The following is a 19,183-nucleotide window of genomic DNA, read 5'->3' on the forward strand; positions in this document are numbered from 1 at the left end:
GATTGGCATAATTTTTCATTAGAGCTAAGAGATCCTTCATCTCCATCAGAGGAGAGATGAGGCCTGTGCATAGAAAAAGGTGGTGGTGGTGCCTAGAGGTGATATTCCATGAGTAGGAGTAGAGCATGTAACCTGGTAGAGACAAATTGTGTTACAAATCTCAATATTGTTGAGGCAAAAGCTAGAAAGACTGAAGACCTAGTTTTCTTTATATGTGAAAAATAAAACTTTGGATGAATTGCCTGAGTTAGAATATCATGTCCCTAACTGTGTATTACCAAGTCTACTGAACCATAGCTTTCCCCAGAGAATCACCCTAATGTTTATCATAAAGCCACATCAAGACTAATTCGTTTATCAAGTAAGTCCTGTTTCAATTTGACCTCATTATCTGGGTAAACATAATAGGAACAACAATGAATTGTATAGGCTCTTTTAAATATGCTGTGCTAGAATCTTATAAGGAACTTCCAGAATGAGTTCTAATTAGCCCCATGGGGTGGAGAAGCCAAGCCACCCAGTTGCTGCAATATCTATAAATTTGGGTGGGTTTCTCAAATTCTTGAGAAATTGTCTTGGTGTTCTCCCTTGCCATCTTCCAGGAAAGCAACCTTCATTCCTTGCCTGGAAAGACTTCCATGAACCTTCTGGATAAGGTTTTTTCAGCTCTGTAGTCAGTGTTCCTTCCTGAAAGTTTTTGCTGACATCCATAGTCTAGGCATGTCTCTCTCACACATGACATTCCAGTCCATGTCTTGGTTAGTAAAACCAGAATTTGAAACAGGCTTTATGTGTCCTGTATGAATAAATTAGGTCCATGCTTGATCTTAGCAAACAAACATATTGCCATGGAAATTACAATATTCATTAAGAGTTTCCAAATTCTAGAGGGATCATGTAGGGAGAAAAATATAAATACTTTAATATTGCTTAAGAAAGTATAATTTACCAAGTGAGTTTAACAAAAATGCAAGTTTTCTTATGCAGTGAAAACAAAAAGATTAAAAAATTAGCAATACTTTCAACAAAAGTTACAAAACTACAATTATTCAGTTCATATTGTCCCATAATCAATTTTGTTTGTGCTGATTATCTGCCAATATTTCTAGAAATTTAGTTATTCCATAGATTGCTGGCAATCTGCATTCCATTCACAAACATGATCTGAATGTTTATTCTCAGAAACATGTAGTTCATGATAAGTCAGAGTTCTTTCCATGGACCTTTCTGAATAATGAAACATATTTGTAAATGCATCATATAAAACAATGAAGGTCCCTAAATGAGAGGAAAAAATAAATACAATGACATCATTCTACATCTGATTGCAATGCAATTGAAAAGAAATTTGTTTTTCTTTTACCACATATTAAGATATCTTCAAATTACAAATGAAGTTATATCAGAACTTTGTAGACCCTTCAAAGTGGATTGTTATATAATCTCTAAACATCCATTTTAATAATAAACATGTGTATATAAGTAGAACATAATTATTATTTATTTATTTGACAAAGCTCCCTATGTACTACAAGCATATCAAATATGCCTACTTGTTTCAAAAATTCTTCCTAATAAGGAGAAAGAACAAGTTCATGTTGCATTCCAGGGACCCATTAGAATGACCCAGATCCAATTTTTATGTCAAGAAAAACTCCCTTAAAATTTAAACTCCTGAAAGTCTGTCAAACATATTTAACCAAAAGATTATATATCATTATGAAAGAATATTAAATTATTGGACATTTATTTACCCAAAGTGACAATAATGTATCAAACATAAATATAGGTTTTCAAACCTTTTCTTGCCTTTTAAGTAAAATTTTATTAAAAATGGTTCTTACAAAGATTGTTGCAATATGAAAGTCACTTGTTTGCTAGAAATATCAAGCTGTCTTGTCAAACACACTGAGGTAACCCAAAAATATATTTCAGAGCTCACAGAGATTAAGAGCAAAGATTATATGCAACAAGACAAACCCTATTTCTGCATTTTCTATTTCTTGCTCAGGCTCTTTGCTTACCAGAGTGTCATTAAACATCTTGAGCAAATACAGGGATCATTTTGTTTGGATCCTTAGACACACCAGGACACTTATGTACAAAGAAATGTTCACAGATACATTGACTGAAAACATACCATCCAAAAAATAGAATTATGAAGGTGGATAAAAGACTTAAATAGAAGTCATAACACCATAAACATCCTAGATGAAAACACCAGCAAGAAAATCTCAGACATTCCACACAGCAACACCTTCACTGACATGTCCCTGAAAGCAAGGGACATAAAGGAAAGAATAGACAAATGAAATGGTACTTCATCAAATTTAAAGAATTTTGCATGGCTAAAGAAAACAGCATTAAAATAAAAAGAGGACCAACTATGTGGGAACACATATTATGATACTCTGGGCAAGGGTGTGATCTCCAAAATATATAAAGAACTCACATGACTCCACTCCAGGAAGACCAAAAAAACCAATTAAAAAATGGGCAAAGGACTTGAACAGGCACTTTTCCAAGGAGGACATACAGAAGGCCCAGAGACATATGAAAAGATGCTCAGCATCACTAACCTTTGGAGAGATGCAAATTAAAACCACAATGAGATTACCACATCGCACTGGTGAGAACAGCCCACATAAGCAAATCAATAAACAAGTGTTGGAGAGGTTGTGGAGAAAAGGCAACCCTAGAGCACTGTTGGTGGGAATGCAGACTGGTGCAGACACTGTGGAAAACAATATGAAATTTCCTCAGAAAACTAAAAATGGAGCTGCCTTTTGACCCAGGATTTCCACTGCTAGGATTTGTTGGGAACCACTCTGCCTGGTTCCAGGAGTTGTAACTGCCCCCCCCCCCCACGGTGGCTAAGGCTGAGTGAGCCACCTCCGGAATGCAAGCCACTAAGGAAACAAAGCTTGTTGTTGCCAGCAACACTGTTTCTGCTTCACCCCCTGCTTGGTCAGTTAGTCAGAAACATGTATGACCTCTCAGAGGAGGGGCGTCCTAAGCCAGACACGATCACTTGGGAGGCCATCAAGGAAGGACTTGGGGGGCTGAAACAAAGAGGTAGTCATGGACCCTTGCCCACCCCCCGCCACTTTTCTGATAGCTTGAGTCCCCATTTCAATCTTGGAAAAGAACTTCCTGGCTCCAGTCCACTTAAGCCTAAAATCCTATGACTGAGAAGGTGGAGCAGCTCTTTGCCGCTTAGAACAGGTTCCAGGTGATCAGGCCTAAAAAAGAACATGTAAAATCCTGTAAAACCTGTTTTGTTTAGAATGCTCTAATTTAAATGATAAAGGCCCAGGCAAGAAGTTTGTTCCTCAGAGTTTTATGGCTCTGTAGCTATCCGACCCTGACTGAGGATAAGCCCTCATAGTTCTTTGAATGCTATTGTTTGATCCTTACCTGTATTCTTGTGCAAAACAAACTCCATAAAAATGCCTTGAGGAAGGGACTCTTGGTCTTTCTTCTCTGAGAGATTGACCTTCTCCTCCCCAAGCAGATTCTGTTTTGGTAGTTTCAATTTCATCTATGGCAGATGGGGCACTTTGCAAGAAAAGTTGACCCCATAATTATTATATCCTAAGAACCCTGAAACACCAATCCAAAAGAACCTATGCACCCTCAATGTTCATAGCAGCACAATTTATAATAGCCAAGTGCTGGAAGCAACCTAAGTGCCCATCAGTAAATGAATGGATCAAAAAAAAAAAGGTACAGTTACCCAATGGAATACTACACAGCAGAGAGAAAGAAGAAGCTTCTACCTTTTGTGACAGCATGGGTGGAAGTGGAGAGCATTATGCTAAGTGAAATAAGCCAGGTGGTGATGGATACATACCATATGATCTCACCTTCAACCAGAACCTAATCAACAAAAGAAAAAAGCAAGTACAAATTTAACCCAAGACATTGAAATTAAGAACAACCTGACAGAAACCAGAGGGCAGGTGGTGGGGGATAATGCAGAGGAGTGGGGGGAAAGAGGAAGGGTGTTTAGAAACAATAAAAGACATATGAACAAAACCAAGGCGGCAGTGAAAACAAGGGAGGGAGTTGGGTTTGGCTGGGTTGGAGGTAGTGATGGGAGTTGCATGCAGACAACTGTAATTGAACAACAATAAAATATTTTTAGATGAACTTTTGAAACCTTTTCTTCCCTTTGATCAGAATGTGAGATGTTAATGAAACAGGCCATAAGCTCTATTGAGTTTCCATACACTAAATATGTATTTCAGAGACCTCTACTAAACCATTAGCTAACATCAACACTGGCAAAAAATGTGAAATCTAATTGCTGTGTAAAAAGTTAGGCTTCTGAAATGAAACATTAACACATCATATTCTTGTCTGCCTTTTTACATTGAGCACATTTGTTCCCCTAGAGTTTTTCCTATAGATGTTTCATGTAATTTTCTACACGAATATTTAGAAGGCAGAACAAGAGAACAACGGCTTTGTATAAGTGGGGTTTTGGGGTTAGGGAGAATGAGCATACTGAATCCCTGTTAACATTTTTATTTTTTCAAGGTAACAGAATTTGTATGCAAATGACAGTAGACTCTTGCCTCTTAATTTTTATCTAAATAAAAGATAACTGAAGATGAATCCTCAAGACAGAAAAAGAGCTATGCGCATGGGGGACTATATCTTCCTTCATCATCTACTTGGAGCCAGTAGTTGTGTTGCTGTCATAGAATCAGAAAATGGGTTGTAACAAGTTGAAAGAAGTACATAAGCTGCCGTTATTATTTTACCAGCAAAGCACCTGCCATGCAATGCATTGACAGCAGCAATGGCTGTAACAACTGATGGGCACTTCACATGCAGAAGCTTCAGTCTATTGAGAAAGTCTTGTTTGCAAATCTGCCACAGCACCAAATGCCAAAGAGTCAGTCATCTGTAGAGCTTGCAGAGCTGCTGGTGAAATCTGCAAACCCGTACCCGCCGCAAGTCTTGCCATTAATTGGAGATGAACAGTTGTTCCCCAGTCAATCCAGTTCATCACTGGATGAACTTTAGATCATCAAAAATGATCCAGCTCTGGAAGCATCAGCATGATCAGTCACATTACCAACTTTCATTGGCCCTCCAGGTAGCTCAAATCCATTAGGTTGTTCCAAAGTCTTTTTGACTTATTCTGAATCAGAAAACATAATATATCTGTATCCTTTAGATCACGCTGTATCACTATCTATCATGACCTGTGTACTTCCCATCCTTCCAAAAGGCTCAAAGATCTCCTGAAGCATATTGTCCATTGTGTTAAAGTGTAAAGTGTAGAGCCCACATAAATCTTCATAGACGCAACACTCCCCTTTGTAGAATGTTAGCCATTGATGCAGCTCTCTTTTTTTCTGCCTGTGATGCCTGTACTATGATTGGCACTCCAAAAAACCCATTGGCCAGTTAATCCTGTTGCTAGAGGCATTGAATTTGGTTGGCACCAAATTCTTGCTGCCAGCTATGGCAGAAAACAGTCTTTGCATCACTTTCCTCAGGAGTTAAATTATCAATAGGTTCCTTCACAGGGCTCTTGTCTTTCCTAATGGACTTTTGCTTCAGGGGTGTCTCCTGCTTCATTTGAGTCTATGAGGCAACACAATCTTTCCTCAGATGGCACTGTTAAATTTTGGTGTGGAGTAAGGACGTCTATAGCAGCCTCTGATTCTGCGATCTTGACTTCTTCAGCAGAGGCCTCTGTCTCCCTTCTTTGCTTCCACTTCACTTCCTTTCTCTCACTCTCTGCTTAGATTCTGTTCCTTACTTTTCCTTTTTTTTTTAATTTTTTTGTTCACGACTATGACTTCTGCTCTTGTTTTTCCCCCTCTTTTTGTTATGTTCTTCATGGCCATTAGCACTGCTTAACTTGTTCTCATCCTTGTTGTAAGGAGCCCCTAGCATTGCTTCAATATCAATATGATCTGCCCTCCTCTCTAAACACCTGTCAGGGCTTCTGCGCCCATGTGGTGCTAGTATTCAGAAAGAAGGGAGCTGCTGCTGCTGCTGTTGCTACAGTTACACCTGTACCCAGGCCTAGGTACCTCCCAGCCTGAATTTGGGGCTCTAGGGCAGACAGGCCCCAGCGAATCTAAAGGAAATCATAGGATTAGAGAAGCCCACTCCCGAATGCAGGAAGGAAGCTTAGGCAGCTCAGGATCCAGCCCTGAGACAGTATCCAGAGCCTCCCTGAAGTGGTGGCTGCAACTTAAAACTTTAGTTTTTACAAGAAAGAATATTGGTTTTTATGTAATCAAGTGCTCGATTAACATAATATAACACATAACTATTTTTTAACATATACTATCTTTTTATTCTACACAGACAGAAAAAAAACTTATTTCCTTTTTAACAGATGCAAGAGGAATGAAAAACATTAGCTTACTTTTGGTATTTACATTCATTTATCTAATTAAATTCATAATTCAGCCTAACTATATGATTTTCTCTCAAGATATCTTTTCACAAAGCTTCTTTAATTTGCATGGACTCTGTGATGTTCACAGTCTTTGTGCAATGTACTCAGGCACTTATAGTTTGCTTTTAAGAATTTTCCCTGGCTCGTGTGGCTCAGTGGATTGAGTGCCAGCCTGCATATCAAAGGGTCACCTATTGGATCCCCAGTCTGAGGCACATGCCTGGACAGCAGTCCAGTTCCCCAGTTGTTGGTGGCATAGGAGAGGCAACCACACATTGATGTTTCTCTCCCTCATTTCTCCCTTTCTTCCCCACCTCTAAAAATAAATCAGTCAAATCTTTAAAAATAAAGTTCATTCAAAAATAAACAACTTTAGAACAAATTAGTTTCTTCTTTTGCTGCAACAAGTATTTTCTTTCATTGTATCTCCTATTATCAAACAGTACAATTTCCTTCCGACTTAATCAGAATTCTTACTTCTTAGAAACATTAGTTTTTAATGAAAATGAAAAGTAAGTAAATAGCATTATTTCAATGGATAATTTCTAAAATTTCATAACTTTTAGAAAGTTTATTTTTTTCATTGGCATACACATTCATAATTTCAAAAGACATACTTCAAATAAAGTACTAGTTATATTTATTAACACATCCAAATAAACTTTCTAGCTTCTCTGCATTAAGAAGCCAAAGTAGGAAAACTCATATCAATATATATTTCAGTATTCTGTTGCTTAAAATTATCTAAAGATTCAATGACTTTCACCATTTAACCTAGCAAAACTACAGTATTCCAGTCACCAAAGACCTTGGAAAACTATACATGTATAGATTATATATATTTTATATAATAAATAGACTACTTGTGATAAAAAGTCTTATCAAAACCTTTCATTTTATTTATACCTATTTTTAGTTCTTAACATCTTTATGCAATTTTAATGTCAACTATTACCCAAGACACTTTCTTGACAAATTCTGTAAGAGATAAAGAATGTAATTATATTCCTACAAACCAGACAAAACAACCAAATATTTTGTGTTAATAACTTTAAAACACAATTAAATTTAAACAAGGTTTAATATTGATTATTTTTCGAGACCACATGATCCTAAAAGATAACATTTCAGATAGTACATTTTTAACCATCCATGTACATATAATTATTAATGATAGTAGTAAGGAGAAGTCTTCTTTGTTTTTAATTTATCTTTGACAACTTTAAGGAGGCTAGGGTAGGGGCAGGGCAGATACAAGGCTTGGATGGAAAGCATCTTGAGTTGAAAAAGGCCCTTTTTTTCTCTTACACTGAAACAAAGCAGTTGTTCCTGCTGCCTCTGCACATGCACAGATTTGGGGGTGTCATGAATTTTCCCATTGTTCCTGAGACCCCCACAGCTCCCACCCATGTAGGAGGAGGATTCAGAGTGTTTAAAAGACATATCTTCTCATTTTTCTTCTTTCTGAGTTTACAGTCTGGGAGGGGAATGAGTTCTTTTCCCTCTCTTTGAACCATCACTTTAAATCCTGAGTAGAATCCTCATGATGTAACAACAGGAAAGCTTGCACTGAAGAAATCTTATTCTACTTATCAGACATTTAGGAAAAACAATTCCAATTAGTCATTGACTTCTAGCTGTGAGGTGACTAGTCAGCTAAAATGTGACTTAATGGACTCCCTGATGGCATTGGGACCCAGCTGCCCATTTTCCAACAATGAAAAAAACAACATGTAAAGCAAAGGCAAACCTCAAAGAAATAAGTACTCTAAAATGAAATCCTCTGACAGGAGGAACTGGGACATTAGTTTGAACGACCATCACATGTTTTAAATTGCACAATTCTCAGGTGACAAGTATGGACGGTTTTCTGTGTGAATAAAACAGCAAAGAGCAAGGTCAGTTCTCAAAATATAAGACAACAAATAGAGGACAACTATAACCAAAATTTCACTTCAGACAGACAATAGCTCTCACAGAGCTCCCAAGCAGAACAGATGAGAGCTTTCAAATGGAACAAATACTCAAAACCTAGAAATCCATAATCCAGAAGACCAAAGCATGATCCAAACCCCACACCAGGGAACTGGGCTTTTTCTTAGCACTTGAGTTGTACCTACCACCTGCAGTTCCTATGGATTCCTATTGAATTCCAGATGGTTCAGTGAACAGAAATGGTGGGGCTAGGGGCTCCTGATTGTTCACAACAAAGACTCTACCCAGCTTGGAATCTGTCAACTCCCCAGAGACCTGTTTCTTTTCCTCAGTAAAACATTTAAAGGTAGGTGATACCTTTACAGGGAGAGACCCTGAAAACTCTTGGCAGGTGCTAGGAAATTCTTGCAATTCGTGCCATGGGGCCAGCCTGTCACAAGCAGCTGGGACCTTATGGGTGTTCACGTTCTTCCATCTAGTCTTCAAATATTGTAACAAAGTGCAGGTCCAGTTGTACACTGCTTTGAAAGCCTATACTTGAGAGGCAGTTGTTCTAAAGAAAAGTGGTTTGTTATAGGTACCAGGAACCTGGAAGATGAGGGACACTCATCTTAAATCCCATCTGAAAATCCCACTGCAGAAAGAATGGTTGGAGAAAAGAGAACAAAAAGGTCAAGGAGAGATGCTGTGGATGTGCAGGCAGTGTCCTAGCTGGTCCTGATATGGATCTTTAATTTCAGCATCCTGGAGGTGGACATGGGCAGTGCCAGCCAAATTGCTGTACCTGGGAGATATGCATCACCCCAAATTGTGGTCAAGGCCATTTCTTGTACAGCAGGCTGGAATTGCTGGTGCTTGCCATAACCCCTCCCCACCCCCAACACACACACAGAAAAAAAAGCATCTCTGTATGTGAGGTATTTTGTCAGTTGTTCAGTACATCTCATTGTAATTTCATTTTATGCTATGTCAGAGTAGTGTAAAGGTTTTATTCCTTGCTACACTGGCACCTTGACTGTGAACATCCATCCTCCAGGCCTGTGGGACAAAAATGTTTGCTGTTTATCAGCTTCCCCATTCATGGCACACTGTTAATGAAGCCAGAACAGTCTCACAATTGGGCTTCTGTTTGTCTTTTCTAGATTCTAGAACTGCATTTTGTTGTCCTGTGACCTCTTCCTGCATCTCCACAGACTTGAACAGGTCACCTGACATCACCTTTCACATCACTTCCTTCTTCTCTAGGATTCTAATCTTGTTACAGAGCAGGGATCCAGGGGGCGGGGGGGGCAATATTTGGACCCACCCAGGGATGCCAAAAACTTACAGAAAAGAGGGGCCCCTCCCAAGAAGGGTATACTAATACCTACTGGGCTTGTCTGTCCACCGCCAGAGGAAAGATATCTCTCAATGCCAGAGATTTGTGAAAAGGAAAGGATAGGTTTATTTAAAGCTGTACAGACTTAAAGTAGTGACTCGATGTTCCCATAAAAATATCAAAGTACTTTAGGATAACCACAGACACCCACAGTGCTTCCTTCTCCCCCTGTCCTAACTCTGGGTACCATGAATCAGAAAAAGAGCATGAGTCCATTTTTCCAGGCCCCTGGTATTGCCAGCTGTGTTGATGTCCTGGCAGGATCTCCAATTAATCCAAAGTCATGCAGCACCTTCCACTAGCAAGAGTTCTTTGTACCAAGTTCCAGGCAAAGTCTCTCCTGCTTCCCAGGCCACACAGCCAAAGGGAGCATCCCAAAGCCATGCGGGCCTCTTCTACCAAAGCTGCAGGGGTTCGCACTCTGCCAAAAGCATGTGTCTTTCTTCTTCACCTGGCTGCTGGGATCTCCATTCTGGCAAAGCTGCATGGCTTTGTCTTTCGCCTCACCAAGAGGGGGTCCTCACTCTGCTAAAACTGCGTGGATCTCTCCCTCAATGGCTGCAGGGGTCAGCACTCTGACCAAAAGCATGTGGCTTTCTTCTTCACCTGGCTGCGGGGATCTCCATTCTGGCAAAGCTGTGTGGTATTCCTTCCCATGGCTGCAGAGATCCCCGCTCTGGCAAAACCGCGTGGCTCTTTTTCACCTGGGCAAGAGGGGGTCCTCACTCTGCCCCCAAACCGCGTGGCTGTCCTCTCCTGGCTGCAAGGGTCTACATTCTTCCAAAACCGTGTGGCTGTCCTCCAATGGCTGCCATGTCTGGGTTTAAATCACCGCGCCAGTCCTCCTTTGCAGCCCCATTTCTGATTCCTCCCACAATTGCTTACACCTGCCAGGACTCCCATATTATTACAAGTTTACTGGGCTGCCATCTTGAGTCTGGGCAGGTGTGGCCCTATGGCGTGGAGCCAATCAACTCCAAGCTCTCATGCAGGCACTGTAACTCATGGGACCAGACCCTAGTTACATCCTGGGTAGAAGCCACTCCCTTCTTCCTGGCTCAAAGCATAGCCACAACTATTTAACATATCTATGAAACCAGTTAAAGGTTATAGATAAGTTAAATGACCATTTCAGAGGTTAGCTATGAAACTGTTGCTATGCAAAACAGCTCTCAATGGCCCCGCTCCATTTGTCCCTTCCCCCAACTGACACCTGGGAGGGGGGATGAGGACATCTTAATATTTCCTGGATATCCTGAGCTCTGGACCCCATTCCAAATCCTTTCCTGGGACCCCCTCTTGGCTGCACCATTTCAATCTCACTCTGCCTCCTTCTAAAATAAACACTTACCATATTAGGAGCCATCCAGATTGGCCTGGGAAATCTTTGGGCCCCAGGATCTCTAAATTAATTAAACATTATGAAGTCTCATTACTGTATAGAATTCACAGGTACCAAGCATAGTTCAGACAACCACAGCCAAAATTCTTTAATGCTTGTCATCACTGTCTTTGCAGAGAGACCCTCTACCAGTGACCTCATCTTTTTGTTGGAAACACACAGCCACCCCATCAACTCCATGAATATGTATTTTCTCAGTGTCTGAGTCCAGTGATAAAAATACATCTTCTCACCACTCTGTCTGCTCCGTGTTCTTGAATGTCTAGAAACTTGGGGCCAAGGGGACCAACATCGACATGTATGACTCCTTGCCTACAAGTTGCAGCCTGTGATCTCTGTCCCAGGTGTGCACTTGTCTCCATCCCTGGAGTGTAGACAAAACTAGATACAGACACACATCCATGCTCCATTAGAGCAAAGAGACCCTACAACCCCATGGGGCATGTCCCACTCTTCCCTGAATTGCTTTCAGGGGAGCAGTAGCACCAATGGAGAGGGTACAGACCCAGACTCTGGACTCACTGTTACCAGATGTTGTGTCCTAAACATGCCCAATGCCTGCTCAGGATTCTGTGTTTAGTTAATGAAATGCTATCATGACAACTTTCCCCAGAACACTCACCTGCACAGAGGCACGGAATTCTCTGCAGGTCTCCAACCCCAGAGCTCCCTGAATCATGGGTGCCCAACCTCTCTCCTCCCTGTCTGTGGGTGCTACTTGCATTATTGCTTGAGCTCTGTCTCCCGTCTCCCTCCCAACACATGGAAAAAGTGATCTTCCATGAAACTGGTCCCTTGAGCCAAAAATTGTGGAGACTGATGTCCTAAATAATAGAAGGAAATGAAAATAGGGACCTGTGGGCGAACTCCAACCCGCAGAGCTCTCCTGGCCGAAGTGGATGAGAATAAGTCTACCAAGACAAGACCTGCTTGGGGAGAAAAGGCTGGCCAATCTCTTGGAGGAGACTGGCCTCCAGCACTTCTTTCCCTGGGCTTTTACTGGGTTTTGTTTGCACAGGAATACAGGGAATATACATATAGCTCATCCATCATTGTCAGGCAGTAGTGATAAAGGAGTAGATGATATTCAAAGAACTAGAAGGGCTTATTCTGAGTCTGGTCAGACAGACAGAGTGACACCAGAGGGTCAAAAAACTTTGGGAAACATACTCATTTTATGCTTGAGGCCTAAACAGCTAACATAGACCAACCTGAGGGTATTCTTAGCAAAGCAGGACTCACAGGGTTTCATGAATTTTTTTCAGCCTGCTTGTCCCTTGGAGCTGCCTGTATAGTATAGTGTTGTGCCTCCTTTATCTGGCATTTTTTCAGGCTTGAGTCAGGCCAGGGAAAGAAAGTAGCTGAGACAGTAGGAGACTTCCAGTAGTGGAAAGAGGACAAAGCTGAGGTGTGAAGGTCCATAAACTCTTTTATATAGTCCCCTAAGCCCTACCCTGCTGGTCCCTTCCCAGCTCTGCCTGTGTTGGGTTTTTCCTCCCTTGAGGAATCTTACCCATCATTGGCTAAGCAGTCACCTGCCTGGACAGAGTAGGGGGATATGAGAGAAGCTATACCTTTTTGTCTTCCTAGTGGTGTATGCCCCTAAAGCCTTTTTACACAGTCTTAGTCACAGGGGTGGTGGTGGTGGTTATAGCTCCTCCAACCAGGCAGGGAAGTTCCCAACAGACCCTCTGCTTTTGAAAAGCAGCCCAGCCCCAACTCTGGCAGCTCTGGGACTGTAGCCTAGCCCAGGATTTCTAGCTGTTGCTAGTCACTTGTCAGGTCAAAATACAGTCCAATTACCGTGCTGCGTTTCCCTTCTTGCTATTTTCACATGTAGTTAATGGAGAACAAGAGACACTGAGTGTGTGAGTGGATATGGCTGAGAGGAACAACAGATGGGTGCCAGTTTCTTGACACCACATCTGTGTTTGCAGGTGTCCAGTGTGAGGTGCAGCTAGTGGGGTATAGTGGAGGTTTCATGCAGCCTGGGGGGCCTCTGAGACTCTAATGTGTGGGCTCTGAATTCTCCTTCATTAGCTCCCCTAAGCACTCGGTCCATCAGGCTCCAGGGAGGGTGCTGGAGTGGGTTTGTAGAATGAATACTGATGGAAATATCACATGCTATGCCAACTCTGTGAAAGGCACATTCACCATCTCCAGAGACAATGGCAAGAACACATTGATCCTGAAAATGGTTAGCCTGAGGGCCAAGGACACGGCCATGTAGTACTGTAAGAGAGTCTCTGTTACAGAGAGTCAATGTGGGTTCAGACACTAATCTTGCTGAAGGACACGGGAGGGCAGGGCTGCAGGATGTACTCAGGACACCAGGGGTCTCTTGGGAACCCAGAGCACAGAGACTAGCCACAGGGGCATGAGAGGGCCTGGTGAGGGGAGCATGGATTCATCTCCAAACACTGAGCTGCATCCAGGGACATTTGTTCCTTCTATGTGGCTCTGATTTTCCTGTGTGGCTCTCAGTGCAGACAACAAAGAAAGAAGTGATATTGTCTGTTTGCAGATGAGATTCTACCCTGTGCCTGGAGGCCTTTCTTTCACAACACCCCCTGTTGTCCTTTTTCTCCCTTGGCAATGAACCAACTTGAGAGCTCTTGTCTTCCCCATGGTTGGAAATGTTTCCCACAGAGAGGGATCCAGCTCTGTCCAGACCCCTGTGTGCTGAGCTCAAGCTCCAGTCTTCCAACATGCACACAATGTCCTCACATTGGACCGTCCTTCCTTTGGACGGTCACACCTTGCCCCACTGGGGTTGTGATCATCCCCCAAGACCTCCACTCCTCAAGTATCTATCTTCTCTGCAAAATGCTGTCTTGCTGAACATTGATTCTCCATTACCCCCACATGATTAGTCTCATATGGGAAGTTTAAATTATGTGGACAGTTGTGAGTCTCAACTCCCTCCCCTGCCTATACTCCTGAAGGTGTTTGTCCATCACAGACTCCTCTGGTCCTTACATTTGTGGAAATTTGGCTTTTAAATTCCATAAAATGTCCCTGTGTTGAATGGAGGACATAATATAATTTTAAATGTTAACAAGAAATTATTTTTATTAATTTTACATCTCATTGTAAAATACTATTTTGTTGGAAACTGTTTAGATACCGAAGGAGACTGACTGTCCAGCCCTCCAAGCCTGTTTTGAAGATGGTGTCTGGCATTTGCATGGTTCATCCTGCACATGCTCTGCCCTTCTCTGAAAGGTGCAGGTGAGGAATAGGGGCATGACTAGGTATGGGCTCCAATGAAGGGTCAAATGCACTGACAGCCACACTGTTTCCTTTTGAGCACAATATTACCAAAGGATGGTAGCCTCAGCATGGGGAAGTGTGCTCTCTAGGGTGACACTAATGTCACTAGGCAGTGAGTGGGCCACACTCTCACCTTACCACCCACAGACAGGCCAAGGAGGAGCATGCCAGGTTGGTTGAAAGAAGCATATCATCACCTTGAACCTGAATTGTTAGAGAAGGAGAGGCTCCCTACAGACTGAGTATGACCTCAGTCATGAGGGGCAGGACTTCAGTGACCTATCAGGAAGTGGCCCTGAAGGAATCTATGGCAATTGTCCCTAGTCCTGGGATGCATGGCCACAGGTTCAGACCAACTGCATAGCAGGTCTCTTCCCCAGGCCAGAGTTTCAGGCACAAAGAGGGTTCTGAAAGGCTCACAAAATGTGTACAGGCACCATCGTGGTTTTCAAGGTTTATTTTAGAGAGCTGGTGGGAAAATGCCCACTCCTCTCACTCCCCTGTGAAGTACAGCAGGACCCCTGTGCATGTGAAGAAATGCGGACCTCGGCTCCACAGCTGGTTGTGGTGATTTTTTACAGATGTTTCTTCTATGTTGCCTATAGTTGCATAGGGGTCAGAAAGCTGCCTAGTTTTTACCAATTGTCATTTCATTGACATCACTGGTCTTGATAATTTTCACATTGCTGGCCACTCCCAAAAGGAGGGCAGCTATGAAGGCATACATGCGCCCAAAGACCACCCTTAAGTATACCACAGACATATCACTTTGCCTCACTGACCGCATTGTTCTTGGAGGGGGTCCGCTGTCAACACTCCCTCCAGCACCTTTGTGGATGCACCGGGGAGGGTCCCAGCCTACATGGCAGTGGCAGTTCTTTTTACTGTTGCAAATTCCCCTGAGGTTGCATTTGGAAGGGTGGCAGTCATAGTTTATGGCAGCCACAGAACCATTGCATACACTGTTGTCACAGAAATACCCACCACCACAGGGGGTACCAGGTCTCACATGACCAACATCAGTTGCATATGACCCAAGGTGTAAATCCACTCCAAAACAAAAGTACCTATGTATCATAGACTGATGGAATCCAACGTGTTCTTGCAATCTAGGCAGATGTGTGACATTAGTACACTGTAGGCGTCCACAATGAATGTCAGAGTTAGCACAACTCATTAATTTGGCATTTTTATCACTTGTACACTGTCCAAATCGGTGTCCCTTTTTATTTATGAGGTAGCAGGCATGTGGACCATTCACTGCACCTTCGCCAAAGATCTCCTTACAGTGCACACTGCGGTCAGTACAATTTCCATGATAGCAGTAGCCGTCTTCACTACACGGGGTTCCATCTTGCAGATATACATCTTCAGGGCATGTGAAGGTCTGCCCAAGGCAGTACTCTGGAAGGTCACATATGTTCTGGATTGACCTGCAGAGTGTCCCCGGGGGTGAGTAGGTGCAGTTTGTACAACACCTGCCTGTGTTACAAGCGCTTCCAGGTGTAAAGCTACAGTCACTTGTGCAGCAGGGGTTGCTGTAACACTGCTTGAAGGAGCCACAGTCACACTGCTCTCCATCATCCACCACAGAATTTCCACAGAGGCCCAATGTAAGGCTTCTATTTAAATACTGAAAATCACTCTCATAGCTGCAGTGCTTCCTATTATAATTAACTACATTTCCTGCATGCATCATAGAACAGTTACTGAAGGCATCTGTCATCAGAGGGAACCTGCCCATGATGCAGGTGGCCCTTCTCTGGCAATAACATTCTTCCTCATCATAATATAACCCAAAACTTCTTGCAGTTAATTGGGTGGCTATAACTGATAACAAAAAATAATGTCTTGACAGAACACCCAGCATGAGGAGATTAATGTTTTTGCATAAACCATACAAGACTGGTTCAAAACTATGATCATGGGGCCCATGTTGAATCAAAATTAAGGTTGTATGTGGCTGAAATATATTATAAATGTTGTGTATGTAATAGTTATGATACGGACTTCCTGGCACCTGATAGTTGGACATGTAGACAGGTTCTCTCATAGTATAAATTATTAGGCAGCTGATGTAGTACCTTATATCAATGCCTTGGAGCATAGAGTCAATTAAACTACCTAGACTTACCAGGAATTTGGCACATTTTGAAATGTAGTTGTATTGTGTATAAACGGAATAGGCACTTACAAGACATCCTTTGAAATGTCCTTGGTGGCTTGCATACATCTTACTGCCAAGCCTGGAGGCTGCTCTGGCATTCACTTGAGAGAAAAGGGGACGTCTCTCTTCTTTGTACCTCAGTGTATACGTGGGTCCTGTGGCATTGGCTTCTGCCACTATCTGAGAAACTACATGTTCAAACCTTTGGGAATCCTTGAGGGGTTGGATTTCATATGCAAGGTCATCCAACTTCATTATACCTATCAGGCCCCCATAGCATGTGTCCACGGTGACTGTAGAGAAAGGAACCTCCTCCAAGTAGCCAAAGTAGTAACAGTCAAGAGGGACAAAAGGGTAATCCACCTGCAAGGCTCCCTGATCATCCTGAGTCATCATCACCAGATGTCGGGGCCAAAACAGTTTCTTGCGCCGCATGTGGGTGACATGTCTCTGGCCCCCAAATCTCAGGCCGTAGGAGAGCCACCCTGGTGTCTGAATACCTTTGCTGTTGTGCAGCTCTTTCCTTGGAATCACCACCTCAGAGGAGATGTAGCGCCATGAGAGACGCCCTCGAGAATGCTGTGCTAGAGCCAGCACCACCCAGAGCCCAAGGAGCAAGAGGGGCATCCTCAGGGTGACTGAACCCTCTGCCCACCTCATGTCTCCACTGAGGGACAACTGTCTGTGGGAATGGAGAAAGAGAGGATCCTCAGAAAAGCCAGGCCCCAAACATCTGCTAAGGCCACCAAGGAGATAGTGACAGAAAACCTACCCAGGGAGGGTCTACTGAGAGGACTAGGTAACAGTGACAGGGTGTGGCAGAGGGAGGGGCTGTATATGAAGTCAACTGGGAAGTCACTGTGAGCTCAAACACAAACCTCCCTGAGGGAGACAGGAGGGTTGGTCTCAAGAGGGAGCTCAAGAACACCAGAAGATAGAGATCAGTGTCCCTCAGGGGTGTTCAGGAGCACAAGGGACATCGGTGTCACCAGAGAGCTATCAGGACATCAGAAGGTGCTCAGGAGCAGCAGAGACATCAGTGTCACTAAATGGAGGGGGCCAGCTCAGAAGCTGGTTTCTAGAGATTGCAGAAGGGCTTCCCTTTGTGGTCAATGACTTCTTCCCCTCTTATTGCCTAATGGGGCAATTTCTGCTTTCTTCAATGTGTTTTGAATTTCTTACATTCTCTGCAGACAAGAACATAGGAAGTAACTGTAGTTGCCTTCTCATCTGGGCCTTATTGTCAACCTATCACCATACAGTCTGCTTTTCCTGTCTGACCAACAACATATGTTAGGAATTCTCACTGTGCCCTGACTGAGGAGGATTCTTGCACACTCCAGCGCAGTGATGAGGCAGCGATTCTGAATCTATGTGTTGAGTCACAGTCTGCTCTTCACATAGTGCAGACCGTCCCACGTTAGAATTGTCAGCTGCGTGCTTTCTGTCCTGTGAGGATCCCTGTTCTCTTTGGGGCCAGTGAGCCACTTGCATCTACCCCACAAGGCTGGATTTTGATACTCAGGTTTCGATCCCTTCTGTCACCCCATCAGTGTCCTGGATGGAAGAGCACTGAGCCTGGGACCAGTCCCAGCTCTCAGTGTGCCCCTGACACAGAGGCAGGAGGCCAGCACAGAGATGGAACCCTCTCATAAGTCTACTAGGAAGCATTTTGAGAAGGTGTCTGAACATGGTCCTGGGGGACGAGACCTACAAGGGTCTTGGCTTTACATGCAGAACCCACGTGGATCATGAGAACCACATGGATGTGGATGTGATCCCCTCTCACTCACTCTTGTTCATCCAGGATCCCCAGAAACCCACCTCACCATCAACCCATGTCCTCTACTATCCAAACACTCACTAAATCTGTCCTAGGCATGAAGCCCCATGGAGCTGGGTTTCCTCTCTCTCCTTCCCAGCCCTGGTACATTTTGTCTTAAACACAAACACCCTCATCCCCTCATGTTCCTGTCCTATGTCAATACCTCCATGAGAACCCAGGGCCAGATATACTCAGGTAACCTGAAGCTCACATTAGCTACCATCTGAGTCCATGTTCAGTGCACACATGTGTTTCCAGGTCACTCAGACTCAACTGCAGGGATGGCTTGTGTCAGGTGGGGACATAGTTGATTAGTGACATCAAAGCACCATGAGCTGCCAGAAACCACACATGTGCAGGGAGAATCTCCAGGTGGCCCCATGAGCTGAAGAGCATTGTTCTGGACAAGCCCATGAGCAGCTGTTGTCAGAAAGCAGTCAGAGAAAGGCTGGGTATGCCTGTGGCCAGGGCTGGGAGTAAATATGGATATTTACCTTTGAGAAGTCACACTTTGTGGCCATGTCCTTCGTGTCAGTGTCCAACCTCAGAGCTTTCCATAGCAGGAGGAAATTAAAAGAAGCTCATAAAAATCAGTCCACCTCCAACTCTGTAGCTCTGGGGCAGGAGCCCAGCCGGGGATTCCCAGCTGTTGCCATTCTCTGCTCAGGACAGAACACATGCCACTCACCGTGGAGTTTGAGTTCAGCTGGGTTTTCCTTGTTGTTATTTTAAGAGGTAATTTATGAGGAATTAGAGACATGAGTATGTAAGTG

At 43.3% G+C, this 19,183-nt stretch overlaps 1 protein-coding gene and 1 pseudogene across 1 annotated transcript; both read right to left on the reverse strand.

The window, feature by feature from the left end:
• Positions 1–4,671: 4,671 nt before the first annotated feature.
• On the reverse strand, positions 4,672–9,580 carry LOC119002241 (RNA-binding protein 39-like; annotated as a pseudogene).
• Positions 9,581–14,892: 5,312 nt separating this feature from the next.
• LOC119002368 (disintegrin and metalloproteinase domain-containing protein 21-like) lies at positions 14,893–17,510 on the reverse strand. The gene has a single exon (XM_037068310.1). The coding sequence runs from the start codon at positions 17,243–17,245 to the stop codon at positions 15,047–15,049; it is 2,199 nt and encodes a 732-aa protein (XP_036924205.1). The 5' UTR covers positions 17,246–17,510; the 3' UTR covers positions 14,893–15,046.
• Positions 17,511–19,183: the final 1,673 nt, after the last annotated feature.

The sequence above is a fragment of the Sturnira hondurensis genome, unplaced genomic scaffold (assembly GCF_014824575.4).
Source record: "Sturnira hondurensis isolate 20B ecotype Veracruz unplaced genomic scaffold, ASM1482457v3 Scaffold0000236, whole genome shotgun sequence".
In the NCBI taxonomy this organism is placed as follows: domain Eukaryota; kingdom Metazoa; phylum Chordata; class Mammalia; order Chiroptera; family Phyllostomidae; genus Sturnira; species Sturnira hondurensis.

Bases quoted from the DNA above. Each gene is read 5' to 3' on its own strand.
- LOC119002368 (XM_037068310.1), bottom strand. From the start codon at position 17,245: ATGAGGTGGGCAGAGGGTTCAGTCACCCTGAGGATGCCCCTCTTGCTC.